This window comes from Nyctereutes procyonoides, unplaced genomic scaffold, assembly GCF_905146905.1.
Source record: "Nyctereutes procyonoides isolate TBG_1078 unplaced genomic scaffold, NYPRO_anot_genome, whole genome shotgun sequence".
Taxonomy (NCBI): domain Eukaryota; kingdom Metazoa; phylum Chordata; class Mammalia; order Carnivora; family Canidae; genus Nyctereutes; species Nyctereutes procyonoides.
The window spans coordinates 10,572,707-10,592,443 of NW_026575151.1; the positions used below are offsets into that span (position 1 = coordinate 10,572,707).

The 19,737-nt window shown below is 37.7% G+C and overlaps 1 protein-coding gene across 3 annotated transcripts in view; it reads right to left on the reverse strand.

The window, feature by feature from the left end:
• FRAS1 (Fraser extracellular matrix complex subunit 1) overlaps positions 1-19,737 on the reverse strand; it is a 437,262-nt gene that overhangs the window by 273,294 nt on the left and 144,231 nt on the right. For all 3 annotated transcript variants that reach the window (XM_055313090.1, XM_055313089.1, XM_055313088.1), the window contains exon 3: positions 7,906-8,013. In XM_055313090.1, the coding sequence (XP_055169065.1) occupies positions 7,906-8,013 (108 nt within the window). The remainder of the gene's footprint in view (positions 1-7,905; positions 8,014-19,737) is intronic.

The window sequence follows — 19,737 nt, forward strand, 5'->3', positions numbered from 1 at the left end:
TGTCTACACCTCGTCACTAGTAATGAAGTGGGGCAGTTGATTCACTAGAAATGCTCCATCCTTAACACAAGGAAAGAAGTTAGGGTAAGAGAAGGGCTGTATCTCCCCGAAGGGGTTGTTCCCCTCTGCTGAGAAGACTTGGGGTCAGGGAGTGGGGGAATGGGGTGGCCACAGAGCTGGCAGGTCTTTCAGGTATCCTATGGAGGCCTGATGCAGTTAGCAGGGAGGGGAGGCTGAAGCTCCGATGTTCACTTTTACTGGACAGAGTAGCAAGGCACACAGGGCAGGAACTGAAGGACAAAGCTAGGGGAGGAACAGCATTGGTGTGGAGGCATCATGTGTAGTGTGGGGAGCCAGGTAGAATTCCTGAGCTCCAATAAAGATCTACATTGTTTTCCAGGTCTCCTGTAATTCCAATAGTGTTTTCTATCAAGATGTGATACTATCAAGGGAATGGGCTACCACATGATATCCTAGGATTTATTGGGAAGTTGTCATGTTAACTAACCATCCATTTGCCACTGCGAAGAATCCATCTATCCAAGGGTCATTAAAACTGTGGAGCAAAGATCATGTTTGTCTTTGGGGCCCAATGATCCTCTGACTCACCTTGCTTCTCCACTTAGATATCTTAGTGTTTCCACAAGTCTTAAACATGTGACAGGATGGGTAATGAGTGATTTTGACCAAAAATGGTAAAAGAGCCTGCATCAGCCAGGGAATCATGGCTTGTCCACAGAATAAAAGTCTACAAAGAATTTATCCAGTAGAATGAAAAAAAAAAAGTGTGTGTGTGTGTGTGTGTGTGAGTGTGAGTATTAATGTTTCATTGGTATTTGGGGCTGCTTCCATTAAAATAAAAAACTGTACCTACAAGAGAGTTCTAATTTTATATAACTACATCCTTAAGAATGGGTGAGAAATAGGACTAAGATTTTACCACTGTTCATCCACTAAACAGATAAATACAATTTTATCTAGCAATACTGAGCACCAAATTCTTCCTATTTGCTTGATAAAAGATAAAACATACAATATGAGGTTTTATAAAATTGTTCATACTTATGTGACATTAATGACTTTTCAGAAAAATGCCCTCTGAACCCAAGAGGAAACTATACTTCTCTGATTTTCACTAGGTCAGTAAAATATAGAAACCACATTAGCCTCATTTGCATTAAGAATTTTACACAGAAAATAAGACAATCCAAGTGCTGTTTATATTTTTTTTAATTTTTATTTATTTATGATAGTCACAGAGAGAGAGAGAGGCAGAGACACAGGCAGAGGGAGAAGCAGGCTCCATGCACCGGGAGCCCGATGTGGGATTCAATCCCGGGTCTCCAGGATCGCGCCCTGGGCCAAAGGCAGGCGCCAAACCGCTGCGCCACCCAGGGATCCCTGGTGGCTCAGTGGTTTAGCTGTTTATATTCTAACATGGAAGCAGGGGCCAAGGGAGAAAGGCAGGTAGAATGGAAGATTTCAAGGAATATTTTGCACCTCCAAACTAGTTTTTTTCTATAAAAACTGATTTTCATATTTGGCCCTCAAAAATCATTTCATAAATATAATATTCTCTATTTGTGAGTGGCAGTGGGGACTTAAGTCCCCAACTTAAGTCTAACTATTGCTGTGATAGAACATAAAAGAGGTGATTGGGACTAAAGGAAGAGCAAAGCACTGTGCATGCGGGAGCTTAGAGAAGGAGAGATGGAGTTCTGCTTTCTAACCATGTGACCTGGCATAGCCTTGTGAGCTGTAACACATAAGCTTAGACTGCACATTGGGGAACAGTAGAAAGTAACCATGTGGGCAAGAGGTAACAAGGAAGATTGTTAGGCTTGCTGGGCAACACCGCTTGCCCAGGATCTAGAAAAACCAACCAAAAGTAATTATGATGATTATTTGGTAATTATAGCTAACACTTAACTGGGTACTTAGAATCACCAGGTACTCTTCTAAGCACATATGTGTGTATACATATACATACTTGTGTGTATGTATAACTGTATATGTGTGTACATATATACATATATATGATTATGTGTGTATATATGTATGACACCTATGCAACTAATAATAGTATTTACCTAATTAAGTTGTAAGAATTATAGTATGTGTAATTAGGCAAATACTATTATTAGCTGCATTGAGGTTTGCAGCTGAACCCCCACCATGTACACAGTGTTCCTTTGTTGTTGTTTTTTCCCCCCACAGTGTTCCTTTGTATGGCATTGTCTTCTACACATATATCTTCTCCAGAAATCCAGAGAGGATTGGTCCTATAGGACTGGGTTAAATAATCAAGGTTCTAAATACCTCTGTTCTGTTTTTCTCAATCCGTCTATCTCTTCTCTCCCTCTCTGTTCCTATTTAGCTACTTCTAGATTGACATAGGAAATGGATATAGAATCTATTATATATGGACAGGATGGATGGATAGATAGATAAAGAGAGGAGAGAGAGAGAGAGATCTGTTAGAATTGCCATTGACAATAGGTTATTTCCGGTCAATCCACAAATAAAACAAATTGTAAAAGGGCTTTTAAACATTGTTAAAAGATGAGAGTAACAAGTTATTAATAATAATTAAAAGGTGCAATGGTGATTCATTAACCTGTGCCATAAACTAATGTAAGTATACCACAGCAGTTTTGAATAACAACACATGCTGCTAAGAAACACAAAGGAAAACTTAAAGCAACACAGTAGAGTAGACGTTACATTGGGTAATGAACCAGGGACTACGGTTTTGTCGTGGCTGTGCCACTTACTAGCTCTGTGTCTCTAAGCAAGTGACTAAACCCCGAATAGTCTGTTTCTTTGTCTATAAAATGAGAAAGTCTGACTCAATGAATTTCAAAGGCTTCTTGAGTTCTATCATTCTATGATCTATTTCATTAGTTAAAATAAAGACCCAAGTACTCTGTGATACCCTCAACATGACCTTGGAGTTGGAAGTTTCTTATGGTTGGATCATCTGATACAACCCTCTCATTTTACCCATAAGAAACCTTCTTAGAGTTCATAGTCTTCAATTATGTCATTCTTATTACTATCATTCACCAATTTTCTGATCACTCCTTTGTACTCACTAAAGACTTGGCTCAGTTTTTTTTTACACTACATCTAGACATAATTCTAGACAACTTCAATGTCCATGAAAGTGACATCCTATCCTTGTACATTCTTAACCACCTCAATTCATACAATTGATTCCATTTCAATTCATTCCTCCACTTCACTTGAGCTCCCTATGGTCATGGTCAACTTTGGAACCTAACTACACTCCAAATTATTCTATAGCAGAAAACTTCAACTCTCTGAATATGAACCTTCTGGGCTTTAGCTCTTTCCCACCCTCACTCTCCCTCCTATCATGTCCTTCAGAGAGCTCCTTGAACACTTTTTCCCTTGTAGTCATTCAGCCCCTAGCTGGCCTCATTTTCCTAATCATGTTGGCCTCAATGTCCAACACTTCCTGTATATCTACTTTTTCTCTCCATTAATATGGCAAAATCCCAATACCTGACCTATTCCACAATTTGTCTTATCTTCCCTTATACTTGGCTAGTAAACATTGCTTAGAAAATCACTCCATCATGCAGCTTGGTACCCCCACAGTTTCATGATCTCCTGCTCCCATAGGTCCTTAACATCACCCACAAATGCTCTATCTCCACCTTTAGTCAGTCCCTTTAACCCCTCAGTGACAGCTCCTAAATTTGCTTTCAGTTCCCAACTGAACCTCTAAGGCTTCACAAAGTAAGATTAAAATATCATTAGATATGAACTATTTCAGTGCCCCGTCTCTTTTCTTACTTACAAATTTAACTATATCTGTATCTATCCATGACTCTTTCTTTTCACTTTTAGGGAATGAGGCTATCCTCCCCATCTCAAGCTCTGGATCCTATACACTTTATTCCCTAAAACCTACTCCTTCTAATTCATTCATTCTGTCTCTATCCTCCTTACTCCACCTCCCACATCTTCAGCTTCTCTCTCGCTTCTAGGTCATCTTTCTTTTCCTCCTAGCATGATCATGTATCTTTCATGCTGATATCAAAAACAAAGCTCTCTCCCTTCTCTTGTTCGGTCACTCTGCAAGTATTGATTAAGTGTCATACACTGTGCTGTTTGACAGGCTTCAATAGTGAGAAGACAGGGGAGAAAGCAGACAAATAAATAGGCATTTGCAGTCTGGCCAGGGGCTATAGTAAGAGGAAGCACAAAGCACCATGGCAGCGCATAGGAGGCTTCAAAGGTTGGGGATGGGAGGTTCAAAGAAACTTAATAGATGTACTGATGTCTGCCTAATGCCCCCATTTCTCTTCTATTCTCAGCAAAGCTCCCTAAAAGAGTAGCCTTTACTTGGTTTCCTTTCTCCACTTTCCATTCACTCTTCAAACCTCTACAATATAGCTTCCTCTTGCACCACTCTACTGACATCAACATCAGCTTTGGCCTGTGATCAACACTGTTGATACAAACTCCTTCTGGAAACTCTCTACTATCCTGGTCACCATAATACCTCTCTCTTACCTCTGTGACTATGTCTCTTCAATCTTCCTAAGTTCCCTCTCTTATGTTCACCTCCTTGCAAATGACTGTGTTCCCCAAATTGCATCTTTGATCTTATACTCTTTCTAAAGGTTTATGCTACTGACTATATGCTAACAATACCCACATGATATTTCCAACCTTGTCTTCTCTAAGCTTTAGACTCATATATTGGCTGCCCTTTCGACATGCCCACCTGGCTCCTCCACAGATACTTTAAACTCAACATTCACAATGAAAGTATCATTTTCCTTCCAGATAGAATACTTTTCCTCATTATTCTATATTTCCAAGATCAGTTGGTGGCTCAGCTAACCAACGAGTCATCAAACCATAAATCTGGGAGTCATCTCTCCTTTTCCTTTCCCTCACCCTCCTAAATTCATATATTTCTGCTGGTTTATCCCCTAAGTGTTCTTGAGCCAGTCCCTTCCTCTTGAGCCCTATACTACTGGTGCTCTGATTAAGTGCTCCTCCTTTCATATGGATTATTCTGACAACCTCTGAATTCATTCCCACATTTCTAATATCATGCATTAACCTAGAAAAACCAAAGAGATCTTTCTTTTTATTTATTTATTTATTTATTTATTTATTTATTTATTTATTTATTTATTCATGATAGACACAGAGAGACAGAGAGAGGGAGAGACACAGGCAGAGGGAGAAGCAGGCTCCGTGCCAGGAGCCCGACACGGGACTCGATCCCAGGACTCCAGGATCGCGTCCTGGGCCAAAGGCAGGCACCAAACTGCTGAGCCACCCAGGGATCCCCAGAGATCTTTCTAAAATAAAAGCCGGGCATTCCACTCATATGTCTAAAATCCTCATTACTATTCTATTACTATTTATTATCTCCAAAATAAAAGCTCAAGTTCCATAGTACAGCATAGTACAAGGCTTTCGATAACTTTGAACTTACCAACTCTCTAGCCTCTTCTCTCATTCATTCATTCAATTGGTTAAAAAATATTTATTGAGTGCCTACCATGTGTCAGGTGCTATTGTAGGGGCTGAGGATATACAGTCAATAAAGGAGACAGAAAACAAGAAATATCAGTAAAATATATAGTATATCTGATATTAGTGCCAGGAAGAGAAATAAAGCATGGAGGAAGGACAGGAAATATGTAGTAGGGTAGGGATTTACAATTTTAAATAAAGTGGCGTTCAGGCAGACTTTAAAGAAGTTAAGGATCAAGTCATGTATATATCTGTATCTGAAGAAAAAACCATTTCAGAGGGAAAGGCAGGGTGCAAAGACCCTAATGGCAGAAGTGTGCCTGGCATCTCTAGGGAACACCAAGTAGGCTTGGTGTCTGAAGCAGAGTGAGCAAGGGAAAGAACAGCATATTAATTACAGGGGTATAATAGCACTTTAACAAGACATTATAAGTGGTTACTCTGAGTGAGAAGCCATTGGAAACCACTAGAGGGGTTTAAGAGAGAACCAAAATGATCTGACTTAAATTTTAATAGTATCACCCTGACTGCTATATCAAGATGACAATGAAAAAGGCAAGCACGGAAACAGTAAAACAAGTTAAGAGGCTACAATGAGAATACATACAAAAAAATGATAATAGGTGGGACTAGAGTTAAAAGCAGGGAAATTGCATTTGGTACCTATGGTTTTATGAAGGAAGAGCTGGGTGTTTGCTAATGCACTAGATGTGAGATGTGGAAGAGAGTTGAGGGTCAAGGATGATGCTAAGTGTTCTGGCCTAAGCAATTGGAAAAAAGGAGTTGCCAGTTACGGAGATGAGAAAAATTAAAAAAACAAATGAGGAAGGGACAACATCATGTTTCATATAGAACAAGGGTCAGAAACTCACTTTCCGTAAAGGGCCAGATAATAAATATTTTAGCCTTTGGGAGCCACATTTGGTATGCATCACAGCTACACAACTTTGTCCTTATAGCATAAAAGCAGCCACAGACAACACACAAACAAATGAGTATGCCTGTATTTCAATAAAACTTTATTTACGAACACTTAATTTGATATAATTTTTATATCATGAAATATTGTTCTGTCTTTTTCTAACCTTTTAAAAATGTAAAAACTATTCTTTGTTCATAGGTCATACAAAAACAAGTGGCAGGCCAGATTTAGTCTGCTGACCCTTGGTATAGAACACCTACCAATTTCAGCAATACAATCATCAATATCTTTCTAACATTTAATGCAAGGATTCTTATTCTTACATGATACTACAGTTATTCATGTGAAGAGGAAAAGGGTATGTCTTCATGGCCCTTATGTGAGCAGCTCAGATTGTGACATGAATTACTCAACAAGCTAAGTAGAGAGCTTTTAGGAGTATGTGCTCCACAAAATAGAAAACCCCACAATATACAACAAAATATTATTAAATTTACCAATGCTGGATGTATACTCAGCTTCTCAGAAATATACCCATGAAGAAATTGAGGGACCTACTGAAAGGTATACAGAACCTTCTTCACTCCAATGTTAAAAATAAACAGAAACTTACTAGCACCAGATGGCATAAAGTCTCAAGATTAATTATTATGGAGGGAGGGATAAAACTCAAAAATAAACTGTGCTTGTAAAATTGACAGAATATTTTTAAAGAAAATAATTTAGTCTTCTCCAGAAAGTTTCAAATGTTCAAATTTGAAGCTTAAGCTGTTTTTTTTTTTTTTAAGATTCACTTTAAAAAGAAAAAAGCACCTGGAAAAAAATATTCTAACAGAGTTAGATGTATAGTCAGAAAAAAAACTGAAAATCTTTAACAAAGTGGAAAGGAAGAAATATCCCTCATGTATTTGGTCAACCAGGAGATTTATGGTGTCAAACCCTCTCCCCTATGTTCTTAGGGGGCTCAACGGCATCACAAATACAGTCGGTGGCAGGACAAATAATGTTTATAGAAAAGATATCTTCAAGAAGTCAATGCTGACTTTCAATCCATTCAGTGGCTTGTAAATGTTATGGTGCTCATCAGTAGCTTTAGCATCTGTCAGCCCCAGGAAAACCTCCGGGCAGCAGCTTATTGACTGCATAATTGTGGTTAAGTTGCTTAAAATCTCCAGGCTTCATTGCTTCATCTGTAAAGTGGAGAGAAAGATACCTACCCTACATGATATTAAGTGGGATAACATCTATAAACCTTTAACTGAGTGCCCAGTTCAGAATAAATTCTCAATAAACAGAAATATCCTTAAATGTGATATGTTAAAATTCTCTCCTGCATTTCATAAGGCTTCCAATCAGAGATTGGAATAAGTGACAGAACCAAATGACTGAAGAGATGCAAAAACCCGAAATTTCTCTGACTTTACCAGTATATGCAGGATATAATTAGGATGCCATACCTTCTCAAAGACACACTGAGGGTTTCTGCAAACAGCAGGTTTGCAGATAACGATGTTGCCATGGCAATGGCAGTTCTGGCATGAATCAGGCTTCCAAGTTGTGGCATCCTGCAAGGAAGCATAAGCTCTGAGTTAAAAACTGATTAGTCAAGGTACAAATACAGAGAAGCAGCACCAACAACAGCCCCACAGCCTTAACAATTAAAAGGCAAAGGAAAGTCACAGGTACACACAGCGCTTACTGGGCACTGATTAGACCCCAAGAGGCAGTAAAAGCTGTATAATCCATTTCATCACAGTCAGCCCACGTAGCCAAAAACAAGGGCATGCAGCAGAGAGCTGTCGATACCCAGAGTAAAAACCATCGATCAGCCTGAAACCTCAGGAGGACAGGCTGCTCCCCGACTTGAAGTTTCTCTTTGCTGTTAACCAAAAGAAACCACTGGAGCATGTTTAAAGGAAAATGACACTTGGGCCAGCATTCTAAAAGCAGCATTTGCCACTAATTAATATCAGCACTTTAGATTTCACTTTCTAGCTCTTGTTAGTGGCCATTATATTCCCAGCTGTATGCTAAACATATTGGGGTACAAATGAAGCAGGCGTATGAGCACAATCCATCAGACTCTCACACATTATTATGGATAATAACATGAGGGCCTTGGACTTGAACTGGGATGAGCTGAGACTTCCCCACAAAAAGGCAGAAACCAAGTGTGACAGTTAATGTTACCTGTCAACTTGGCTGGGCTATGGTGCCTGGCTGTTTGGTCAAACACAGGCCTACGTGTTGCTGTGAAGATAGTCTCTAGGTGTGATTAACATTTACAGTCAGTTGATTAAAGTAAAGGAGATTATCCTGGATAACATGATGAGCCTCATCCCATCAGCTGAAGGTCTTTAGAGCAAAACTGAAGTTTCTTAGAGAGGAAGGAATTCAGCCTCAAGACTGTAACATGGAATTTCTGCCTGAGTTTCCAGGCCACCAGCCTGCCCTGCAAATTTCAAAATTTCAGACTCATACTGCAACTTTTAACTCTTGTTTAAATTTCCAGCCTGCTGGCCTGCCCTACAGATTTTGGACTTGCCAGTCCCCACAAGTGCATGAGCCAATTCCTTAAAATAAATCTCTTTAAATACACATATCAATAAAGTTACACATATGTCTCCTTTTGGTTCTGTTTCTCTGAAAGACCATGTCTGACATACCAACACTAGTACAGAATTACAGGGATGTGACAACATTCCCAAGCACAAATGAGGTCATCCTTTCAGACTGAGAAATGTTAAATGTATAACCTCTTAGGAAATATGCTTCAAATCCAAAGTCACTTAAGAAACACAAAATGTATCTAAAGTGAGATTACATTCCCACTGGTTAATTCACAAACACTCTGAGCCAAAGCAAATGAGTACTAGAATCTGAGGCGAAATATCTCTGAATTTCTTTTTTTTATGTATTATAACACATTCTCTGAAATTGGCAATAGTGTGCCGACTACAGTCTCCTCCTAAGCGAAAGAGCAATGACAGGTAGGTGAAGAAAAACACAGTTCATTCTCAACCAGGAGGTAATATATGTTCCCCACTGATTTCAAGAACATAGTATCAGTTTCAGGATACAGATTAAATAAAAATGACAACTTCATGAAGCCAGTGGCTACCACTTAATATCTTATGCTGACTCTTAGAGCAGGAAGCACTGATACAGGAGGCATTTGTGGTACTGGAGGAGGCTGGCCTAGTTTGTTTTCCTGACTTCTGCCATCATTCTAGAGAGCTGGGCCCAGCAGAGAGGGAAGTAACTGAACAAGCACATGTGTGACACCTCTATGGATCTGGCACTACAATTATGACTATTCCTATTTTACAGATGAGGAAACAAGTGATGGGAGATTGAGCAACTTGCTCAAGTTCACAGAGCTTTAAGAGACCTGAGTACTCAGGCTCTGGAGCCGGGCTGCCTGGGCTTGAATCCTGGTGTCATCATTCAGAATGGTAAGTCTGTTATCAAGTTAAGGTTATCTGTGCCCTAGGTTTCTCACCTGTTAAAGTAAGGATGATAAAGTACTTAATTCCGGGATCCCTGGGTGGCTCAGCGGTTTGGCGCCTGCCTTTGGCCCAGGGCGCGATCCTGGAGACCCAGGATCGAATCCCACATCGGGCTCCCGGTGCGTGGAGCCTGCTTCTCCCTCTGCCTGTGTCTCTGCCTCTCTCTCTCTCTGTGTGTGTGTGTAACTATCATAAATAAATAAAAAATTAAAAAAAAAAGTACTTAATTCCTAGGACTGTGGAAAGGATCAAGTAAGACAATGTGTTTAAAGAGATCTGAATAGCACTGGGAACTTACTTAGGGCCCATTCAGTATAATTTATTTTTAATTCAAATGCTTTCTAAGATGGCATAGTCATTTTAGCAAATATCTTCTAAACATTTCCTTTTCTCAGAGTGAAAACAGTTCCCAAAGTACCTGACTTTCTCACCTTCCTATGCCAGCCTACACATGTAAAACAGAGTGAAATTATTATGATGAAATTATTATTCACTATATTATTATTTCACTATAATAATTTCACTCGGACCTTAGCACTCATTGAAAGGATTCAGGACTTGCAGTAGAAGGGAATAATGAATCCACAGATTGCATTCTCAACACTACACTTGGGAACTTGGAAGTCTCTGTCTCACTCAACTGACATAACCAGGAATCCATGTCTTCCTTTCATTTGGGACACAGGATGGCCATACCAACTCCACAGACTGTCTTCAGTTTGCTATGGCTCTAAGGTGCAGTCACACACACACCCCTCCAGATGTGGCATTCTTAGATCAGGAGCCAACTTCTCTGCACCTCAATTCTTGTCTCAGTGATTCCAGACTCCAAAACAGTCCATTATGCTTGTTAGCAGCTCTGTCAGTAGACTTGGCTTGTTGAACTCTAAACAGGATCTTCTAAAAACATGGAATCATCTTTTACTTTCACTCATAGAAGCACAATTTTTCTTTATGCTAATTCAAAGTTAAGTTTATCTGGGCCCAAAAGGCCTTCCTGACTCTGTTTTATATATTTGTCTTCCCACCAGACTATGACTCTTTAAAAAAGAAGGTCTCATTTTATTTCTATGTATCCCCTTCCCTGAGCATGGTTCCTGAGAGCTAGCTGAATTAATTTAATGAACAACCCTGAGAACTTGCTAACCCTCAAGAAAATATCTATCCAGGCAAATTGAGATATTCTAGTTAGGATACAAGATCTGGATAAAAACAATGTTTAAGTGATAGCACTACAAAATCCCCAATATGTTGAAGGTTATTACTTCACTGGAATCAAACTATGTTTGAAAAAATTTTTCTTCATCTGGTCATCAGACTTGTCAAAAACTTCCTTATATTGATGTCCTCATAGAATAAGTAATTTATGGCTAATTTTAAATAAAATAAGCCCTTTACCAAGGCCTGGATAGGATAGATGGCCATATATTTTTCAGGTCTAAAACTTTATGAATCAATTTCTATGCTTCCATAAAATTGCTTCATGAAGGTGGGGATACTAGAGTTCCTCAATAGCTGAAACTTTGGATAAAGCCATAAAGTCCAAAGAAATAACATTGTAAAGTAAATTTTACAGATCTTCCATGTTACTATTGCAATTCTGTTGCTTTATAATCCTCTCTTCCAATCTAACACTCTGCAAAAAGGAGGTCTTAAAATACTTTCTCCTTAGAATATAGATTAAAGGATTAGATTATGACAAAGCAATCAAAATATAATCTTTTAATACAGCTTTTAATATTTTAGTAATATGTGAATCAAATGCTCTTGCAGATAATATAGTGCCTCCATCTCCAAATATCTTAAAGTAATAGCCAAGTAATTCAAGGAAAAAAACCTTATTTCACTTGGTTAAGTATTTATTGAACATTTGATTAGTGCTAAAAATAAACAATGAATATATCCCTCACTCAAATTTCTGGGGGGAAATTACTTACAGTATTCTGTAAGAGCAGTATATCAACTGCCAACATAAATTTTCTTCAATTTGTATGGTATAATAACCCTACTTCAATTATTGATTAATTCATCTCATCTTAAATTCCCTTGGTTTCTTTTTTTTTTTTTTTTTTTATTTACTCATGATAGTCACACAGAGAGAGAGAGAGAGAGAAGCAGAGACATAGGCAGAGGGAGAAGCAGGCTCCATGCACCGGGAGCCCGATGTGGGACTCGATCCCGGGTCTCCAGGATTGCGCCCTGGGCCAAAGGCAGGCGCCAAACCGCTGCGCCACCCAGGGATCCCAATTCCCTTGGTTTCTAATGTCAAAAATGAGAAAAAAGAAATAAAGCTCACCCATCTGTGCTTTCAAGTTACAAAATAATATGTAGAATATAATGCCATTTTTAATGCCATTTTTATAATCAAAATGTATTTATGTGCAAGGAAACAAAGTACAGAATTATATAAACTAGTAAGTGAAGGATGGTCATTCCTGAGTATGGATTGTAGGTGATTTTTGTTTTTTTCCTTTATCCTTATTCAGTTTCTATATTTTTTCAATAACAAAAGTGTATCTTACATAATTTCTTATAGCATATTAATATTTTCTTTAAAAGCTTGGCCAGTATAATAGGCATGCATATTTATTCATTTATTCCATGAAACCTATTTCTTTAAATGAAGTGTTTTCACAAAAATCTCAGCTTCTCAAAGCCATCTAGGTAACTCAGTGCTTAGATACAGAGTTGATGAGAACCTCCCAGATAGAGAGATGAAGGCCAGGACCTCTAGCTTCCTTAGTGTAGGGATAGTTATGGGAAGCTTGGGCATTGGGTCCCTGTGCTCTCGTATCCTGGAAGACAACACAATAGTCTTCTTTTTTGAGTTTGTTTTCCTAATTCCGATGGATCTTCTTGGCATCAAGAATTGATTCTTCTTTTCTTATGTCCAGCCTTGGTAGATTCAAAGCTTCCTAGAGTCAAATGGGAGGACGCAGCTGAAGATTGTGTGGTAAGGGTCCAAGTTTGGGGCTGACAAATGATAGCTGCTGGAACCACTTTCGAGGAAGTGGGTACTAAAAGTCTCTCCAAAGGACAAACATTATATGGTCTCATTCATTTGGGGAATATAAAAAATAGTGAAAGGGAATAAAGGGGAAAGAAGAAAAAATGAGTGGGAAATATCAGAAAGGGAGACAGAACATGAGAGACTCCTAACTCTGGGAAACAAAGGGAGGTGGGCAGGGGATAGGGGTGACTGGGTGACAGGCACAGAGGGGGGCACTTGATGGGATGAGCACTGGGTGTTAATCTGTATGTTGGCAAATTGAACACCAATAAAAAATAAATTTATATAAATAAATAAATAAATAAATAAATAGTCTCTCCAAGCACCTTGTGGGGACATGGCTTGTAACTTAAAGCAAGCCAGGCTCCAATGTGGGGTTGCAGAATACAGATGGGCTTCAGGATAGGGCTGTCATAGTTTGATGGCACTTGGTCATGCTTCTCTCCTGTTTAAAAAGTTCAAGTGGCAACTTATTTCTCTCTCTGACCTCATTTTCTACCCTTTGTTACAAACCTTTTTTTTTTTTTTTTTTTTTTTTTACCAGTCTCTAGCAACACTGGTTTTCTTTGCTGTCCCTGGAACTACCAAGTATGTTCTTAACTCAGGGCCTTAAAACATGCCATTCTCTCTATTTGGGGTGCTCTTCCCCCAAACATCACCATGGCTGCTTATTCTTTCATTTCATTCAAGTGGCTGTTCAAACACCACCTCTTGAGAGAGTATTTTGCATCTATCTATTCCTTTATTTGGGTTTCTTCCTAGAAGTCACCACTTAACATTATACAGTTGTTTATGAATGGTCTCTGTTTTCCTCATTAGAACATTGCCCTAAGAGAGCAAGAATTTTGTTTTGTACACTGCTGTGTCCCTAATGTCTAGAACAGTATTCGCACATAGTAGGCGAAACTTACGTGACTTTTTAAAGTTACTTTTAAAATATAAGGTACAAGAACAAAACAAAACAAAAAAATGTGTCCCTTTTCCTGTTGACCATAGGTAAACAGAATCTGGGCTTTGGAGCTAAACTGACATGGGGGAAGTGGAGTTAAAATCAAACTACCTACCAAGTATATAACAGTGACCTATTTTTCTAAACTTCTTGAGTTATTCCTAAACCTTCTTGTGCTAAGATTTTTTTTTTTTTGCGCTAAGATTTTTAAAAATTAATTGTGTTCCCTACTTGTCCTTCAAAGCAAAATGGGACACAATATTCAACTGGGTCTCATATCTTCATTTCTGGATGTTTATTTTTCTGACAAGTCTGGTTTTCAGAAAAGATAATCTATAAAAAAGGGTTCTTTGACCCAGCTCCAGTGCAGGCATGGTAATGTTCTTGTTTGTCAAGGAACCATAAAGAAGCAAATCAATAACTTTCACAAGGTTATTTTAGAGTTCAATTCTTTTCCCCAAGTGCCCTTCCACAGACAGCTTAGATAAACAATACCTTTTTCATTCAGTCACATTTTAAATTTATGCAAAGCTCCTTATCCGATCCCAAATAAAAAGGAGCCCAAATAAAAGGAGCAGAGGATATTTATTGTTAAGAAAAGATAGGAGTCCTTATATTTAAATTCTCTCCTTTCAGGAGGAGCAAACACAAGTTAATGCCAAATAAGAGAAAAAAAAAATGGCAGATCACTTATCACTTCCTGTTTGAGACCCAATTCAAAAGCTTGCTCCATATAAGGCCCTCTTCACAGTTTCCTGTATTCCACACCAAAGACCTAAGTAGTTTCCCATTTCAGCATTGTGGAGTGACTAGCTTGTACCTGATCTTCTTCTCCTGCCGTCTTAAAATGATAAACCCCAAGGCATCAGCTATAAGAATACAGCTTGGATACAGAAACAACAGCATGAATCACAGATGAAAAGATAGCTGCTACATATAATCAAAAATGTCTTTGTTCAGCTGGCTGACAAGAGACACTGAAAGCATGGCAAGTTAACATCAAGTTCTTGTCATATGTCTATAGTAACAGGCGAGGGCAGGGGAAGGAAAGGGAACAAGCTCCTGCCACGTGCCAGTACTTCTCAGGGACCCCATACACATGCCAGCCCACTGCTCCTCCCAGCATCTTGTGAACAAAGCCTTATGTTGTAAGAGCATTTATTCTATAAATGAAGAAATAAGGTGTGGAGAGACTAAAGGAATCATACAGAGCACATCTAGTAATGAATGGATCTGGATTCAAACCCATCCTTTTCTTCCATGCCACAGTATTGTCATGTATCAATAACAATGAATGTCTTCTATTATACAGCAATCTTACCAGTTCATATCATGGTTACTTCCATTCTCTCACTTTACTGGGCAAGAGGAGGCACGTGAGGGCAGTACTGCAAATTTCAGAGGAAAGGACTGTGAGGTTTTTTTTGTTGTTGTTGTTTTGTTTTGTTTTTAGGACTGTAAGGTTAAGTGACTTACCTGCCTAAAATGTTCCCCATGCCTCCTAAGCACACTCCTAACCACCTTCATTTTTTTGATGGAGGCAGAGGTAGAGGGAAAGAGAATCTTAAGCATGCTCCACACTCAGCATGGAGCCTGGCATAGGGTTCTCTCTCACAACCCTGAGATCATAACCCAAGCCAAAATCAAGGGTTGGACACTTAATTGACTGAGCCACCCAGCTGCCCTACATACTCTTTTAATCTAACTTCCACATATCCTCCAGGTCTCAGTTGAAATACCACTTCCTCAGGGAGAACCTCTCTGCCTCCCTAAGTCAATATTTCCCTGCCTCCAAAGCTTCCCCCACTTCCACAATGCCAGACTTATTCCTCTGAGTTCTGTTTTTCACAAAAAAAAAAAAAAAGGAGAAAAATGGCACCTTTTAGATTACAGATTCCTTGGCACATTCAGATCTTTTATATTTCTTCCTAAAATATTTTGAAATAGATATCATCACCCCTCCATTACAGATGAGGAAACCGAAGTTCACAGAAGTTAGGTAATATTACCAAAAATTATAAATGATAGTACCTATATTTGAACCAGTATCCATTTGGTTCTGAATTTTTAGTTTTTCCAACCATACCTACTTCTGTACCTATAGCCTTGGTCTATGAACACAAGGTCATACACCACACTAACTCAAGTACCAATACCAATATGGACTGGGTAAACTTGAATTCAAATGCCAATTCAATTGCTCCCTAGCTGTAGGATCTTGAAGAAAGTGACATTAAGGATGAAATAAATTAATACACTTATTAGCACTGTGACAGGTACGTAGGAAGCACTCAATAAATGTTAGTTACAAGTTTGGTCACTTGCCACAACCTTGACCAGTTGATGGTGGTACTTTCTGTGACAGAGGGAGTAGTTGTAGCATTTACAGATTTAGAAAATCCCTCCTGGAATCTCCAGTTTCCAAGATAAGGGAAAGTTAACTTTCCCACAGCTTAAATGTTTACAAAATATTCCACTAGATAGTGCTGTGGAAACTACACTCCTAGAAGAGTATACAAAAAACAAACAAACAAAAAAGAATCTCTTCACAATATAGAATAAAATTAAATGCCCAGTGAATGTGCTTCATATTCTAAATTCTCAAGCAATGGAAACACAGGCTTAGCTCTGTAGCTCTTCTATTTTTTACACCCAGCCTTCCATTCATACTAACACAATCCTGTTATAGTGAAAAGACAACCTAAGAGCACCCCAATGACAAAATAATCCTCATAAGTTTCTAGAAATGCTACCCACAGGAAAGAAAAAGTTCTATAATGAATATAAAGTCTGCCTCATATTTCCACTTTAAATAAGTCAGATACTAGGGGGACTAGTACAGTTTAAGTTTGTAACTGCATTATTTCCTCCAAAAATTCTGCTCTCAAAGACTTCATTTCATATTCCTAAGGCAAATGACAAAAAACAAATAAACATTCAAATGTTTGCACATGAAATTAAATTATTGCTATACCATTATCTCTCATATTAATATTATTTATTTTCTTGTCTTCCTCCCCAATTGATCATTATAAATCTTTCATAATTAGTTATTTGCCTCCCTCCCTTCCCAACAGCAGTAGAGACTATATTTCTTTATATATAAGTACCTTTGTGTTCCCACAGTGACTAAAATGTAGCAGGCACTTATAATGTTTTTGACGGATGGATGGATGGATGGATGTTCCCAAATTTAGATAATCACTAGATTTAGTTGCATCACTAGTTGTGATGCAACTGCTGAAAAGTCAAATATATAGAACATAGCATCTCACATTCTGTCTAATAAAATCTTGTACCTTCAATGGCCATTATCAATAGGCACTATCTGAGATCTTACCTTCTAGACTTATGTCTCAGTCAAGACCTTTGCTGTGAAAGGGCCCCTCTATTTCTGTCTGAATGTCAAGCTCACCTGCCCAGTGATATCACGTTTCAGCATGCAACACTGTACAAATCATTCGAAGTTCTGCTGCATGTCCTCAATCCCCGACTTTTTTCCTGTAGCCAGGCTCTTGGCAGTTGGCCTAGTTAAATTGATCAACCAGTAAAATGGTGGAGAGCTTTCTGACACTCACATTCAACAGGCAAAGCCACATCCTGAAATGTCTGTTTTCAGGCCTGTTCAAGGTCCTAAGTCAAAGACTTCATTACAGGCAATGCAATTTCACTATTTAACATAAAGCAGGCTCCTAAACAGGAGCTATGCCACCTTAAGAAGCATTTGAGAATTTGTTTTGAAGACTGAAGGTTGGGGCACTACTGGCTTTATTTAATGGACAGGGATCATAAATTCTAGCTTTCATGTCATGCAAGACAAAAAACTGTCCCACTTCCACACAACATTTCAATGTTCTATGAAACATTCATGTCAGTGAAAAAAATGTTTATGATTATCTGTTTATTTATCCTAACTCTGTTTTACATATAAACACAAAGAATCTATTGACTGGTAATAATACACACTGAATTATCCAGAAATTTAACTGTCATGTAACTCAAAAAGAGATTGTACTTTTTTTGTTTAGAACTTTATGAAAATAACAGAGGATAAAAAATATATTGGAAATTTAAAAATACTATGAATATTTAATCAGTATTTTTAAAAAATACTATGAATATTTTAACCAGTATCTCCAACTACAATTAATTTGAAATTCTAAAACAGAAAAATACACACAAATGAGATTAATTTTGTTTAACTGCACACTGGACATAGCACAAAAGAATATTATTAAGGAAAAAGACAGCTCAATATAAAATATTCAAAGTGAAGGACAAAAACCAAAATGTTTAGAAAACAGAAAAGAGCATGGGAGACACATGAAATATGTTGCAATGTTTAACATATGGGCACTTGAGGAAGACATGACAGAAAATAGGCAAAAATACGTTTTTGACAAAAGAAAAGCCAAGAACTTTCCAAAACAGAAGAAACACATTAAGCCATAGATTCAAGAAGTAATAAGACTAACAAACAGAATAAAGAAAAGAATACCTAACCACATCAGAGTAAGACTATTGAAAACTAACAGTAAAGAATAAAATCTCTTTCTCCTTTCTCTATCCCTCCCCACCCCCCAACCCCTAGCAACCACCTTCTACTCTCTGCTTATATGAGATTCCACCCATAAGTGATATCATGTTGCATTTGTCTTTCTCAGTCTGGCTTATTTCACTTAGCATTATGCCCTGCAAGTTCATCTATGTTGTCACAAATGACAGGATTTCCTTCTTTTTAAAGACTGAATAATATTCTAGTGTGTATGTGTGTGTGTGTGTGTGTGTACCACATTTTCATTATCTATTCATCCACTGACAGTCATTTAAGTTGTTTTCATACAAAAAAAATCTTAAAATCTATAGAAGGGTGGAGAATTATCTTCAATGAATAATCTGATAGCCAACTTCTTCACAAAAAAACGATGGAAGTCAGAAAAAAAATCTTTAAAATGATAAATGAAAAACATCACCAAGTTAGAATTCTATACCCAGCAAAAATAGCCTTCAAAAAATAAAAGTGAAATGAAGATATTTTAAATTAATAAAACTTATAAGAATTTGTCACCTGCAGACATGAAAATAGAAAAAAAGTAAAAGAAATTTAAGCAAAAAGAAAATGATTGTAGATGGAAACACAGCAATGAAGGAAGGAATTGAGAGTTATGGAAAGGGCAAATGTATGGATAAGTCTAAAAATTAACTGTACAAAACAAAAATAACATATTGTGTAATTTAAAATATATATATATATATATATATATATATATATATATATATATATAACTGCATAACAATGACATATAAGACAGCAGAGGGGGTAAATAAAAAATAAAGTGTTTCAAGGTCCTTGTACTAGTTGAAAACAGATAAATAATACATGTTGTAATTCCTAGGGTTATCACTAAGAGAAATAATAACAGCATGTATAACTAACAAGCTAAAAGATGGGGAAATGAATTTTGAATTGATCCTAAAGAGGAAAAGAAAGAAAAAAGAAACATAGAACAGGAGAACAAACAGAAAACAAATAAGATGGTGAATATAAACTTTCAAATATCAATAATTACACTGAACGAAAATGTTAAAAGATAAATATTGTCAGACTGGACAGTGTAGTGGATCCAACAACATTGAGAGTCATTATTATAAAGTATCAATTAGTCTCAAAGATAAAAGCCCAATTTGTATGTATGTACATATAGGCTGCCTCTTTCAAAATAGAATTTCAGAGACTAAATCCTTCAACAATTCAAGTCACCAAGAATTTATAGAAGATCTAATTTATAGAAGATCTATCATTGTGCTAAGCATGCACTCC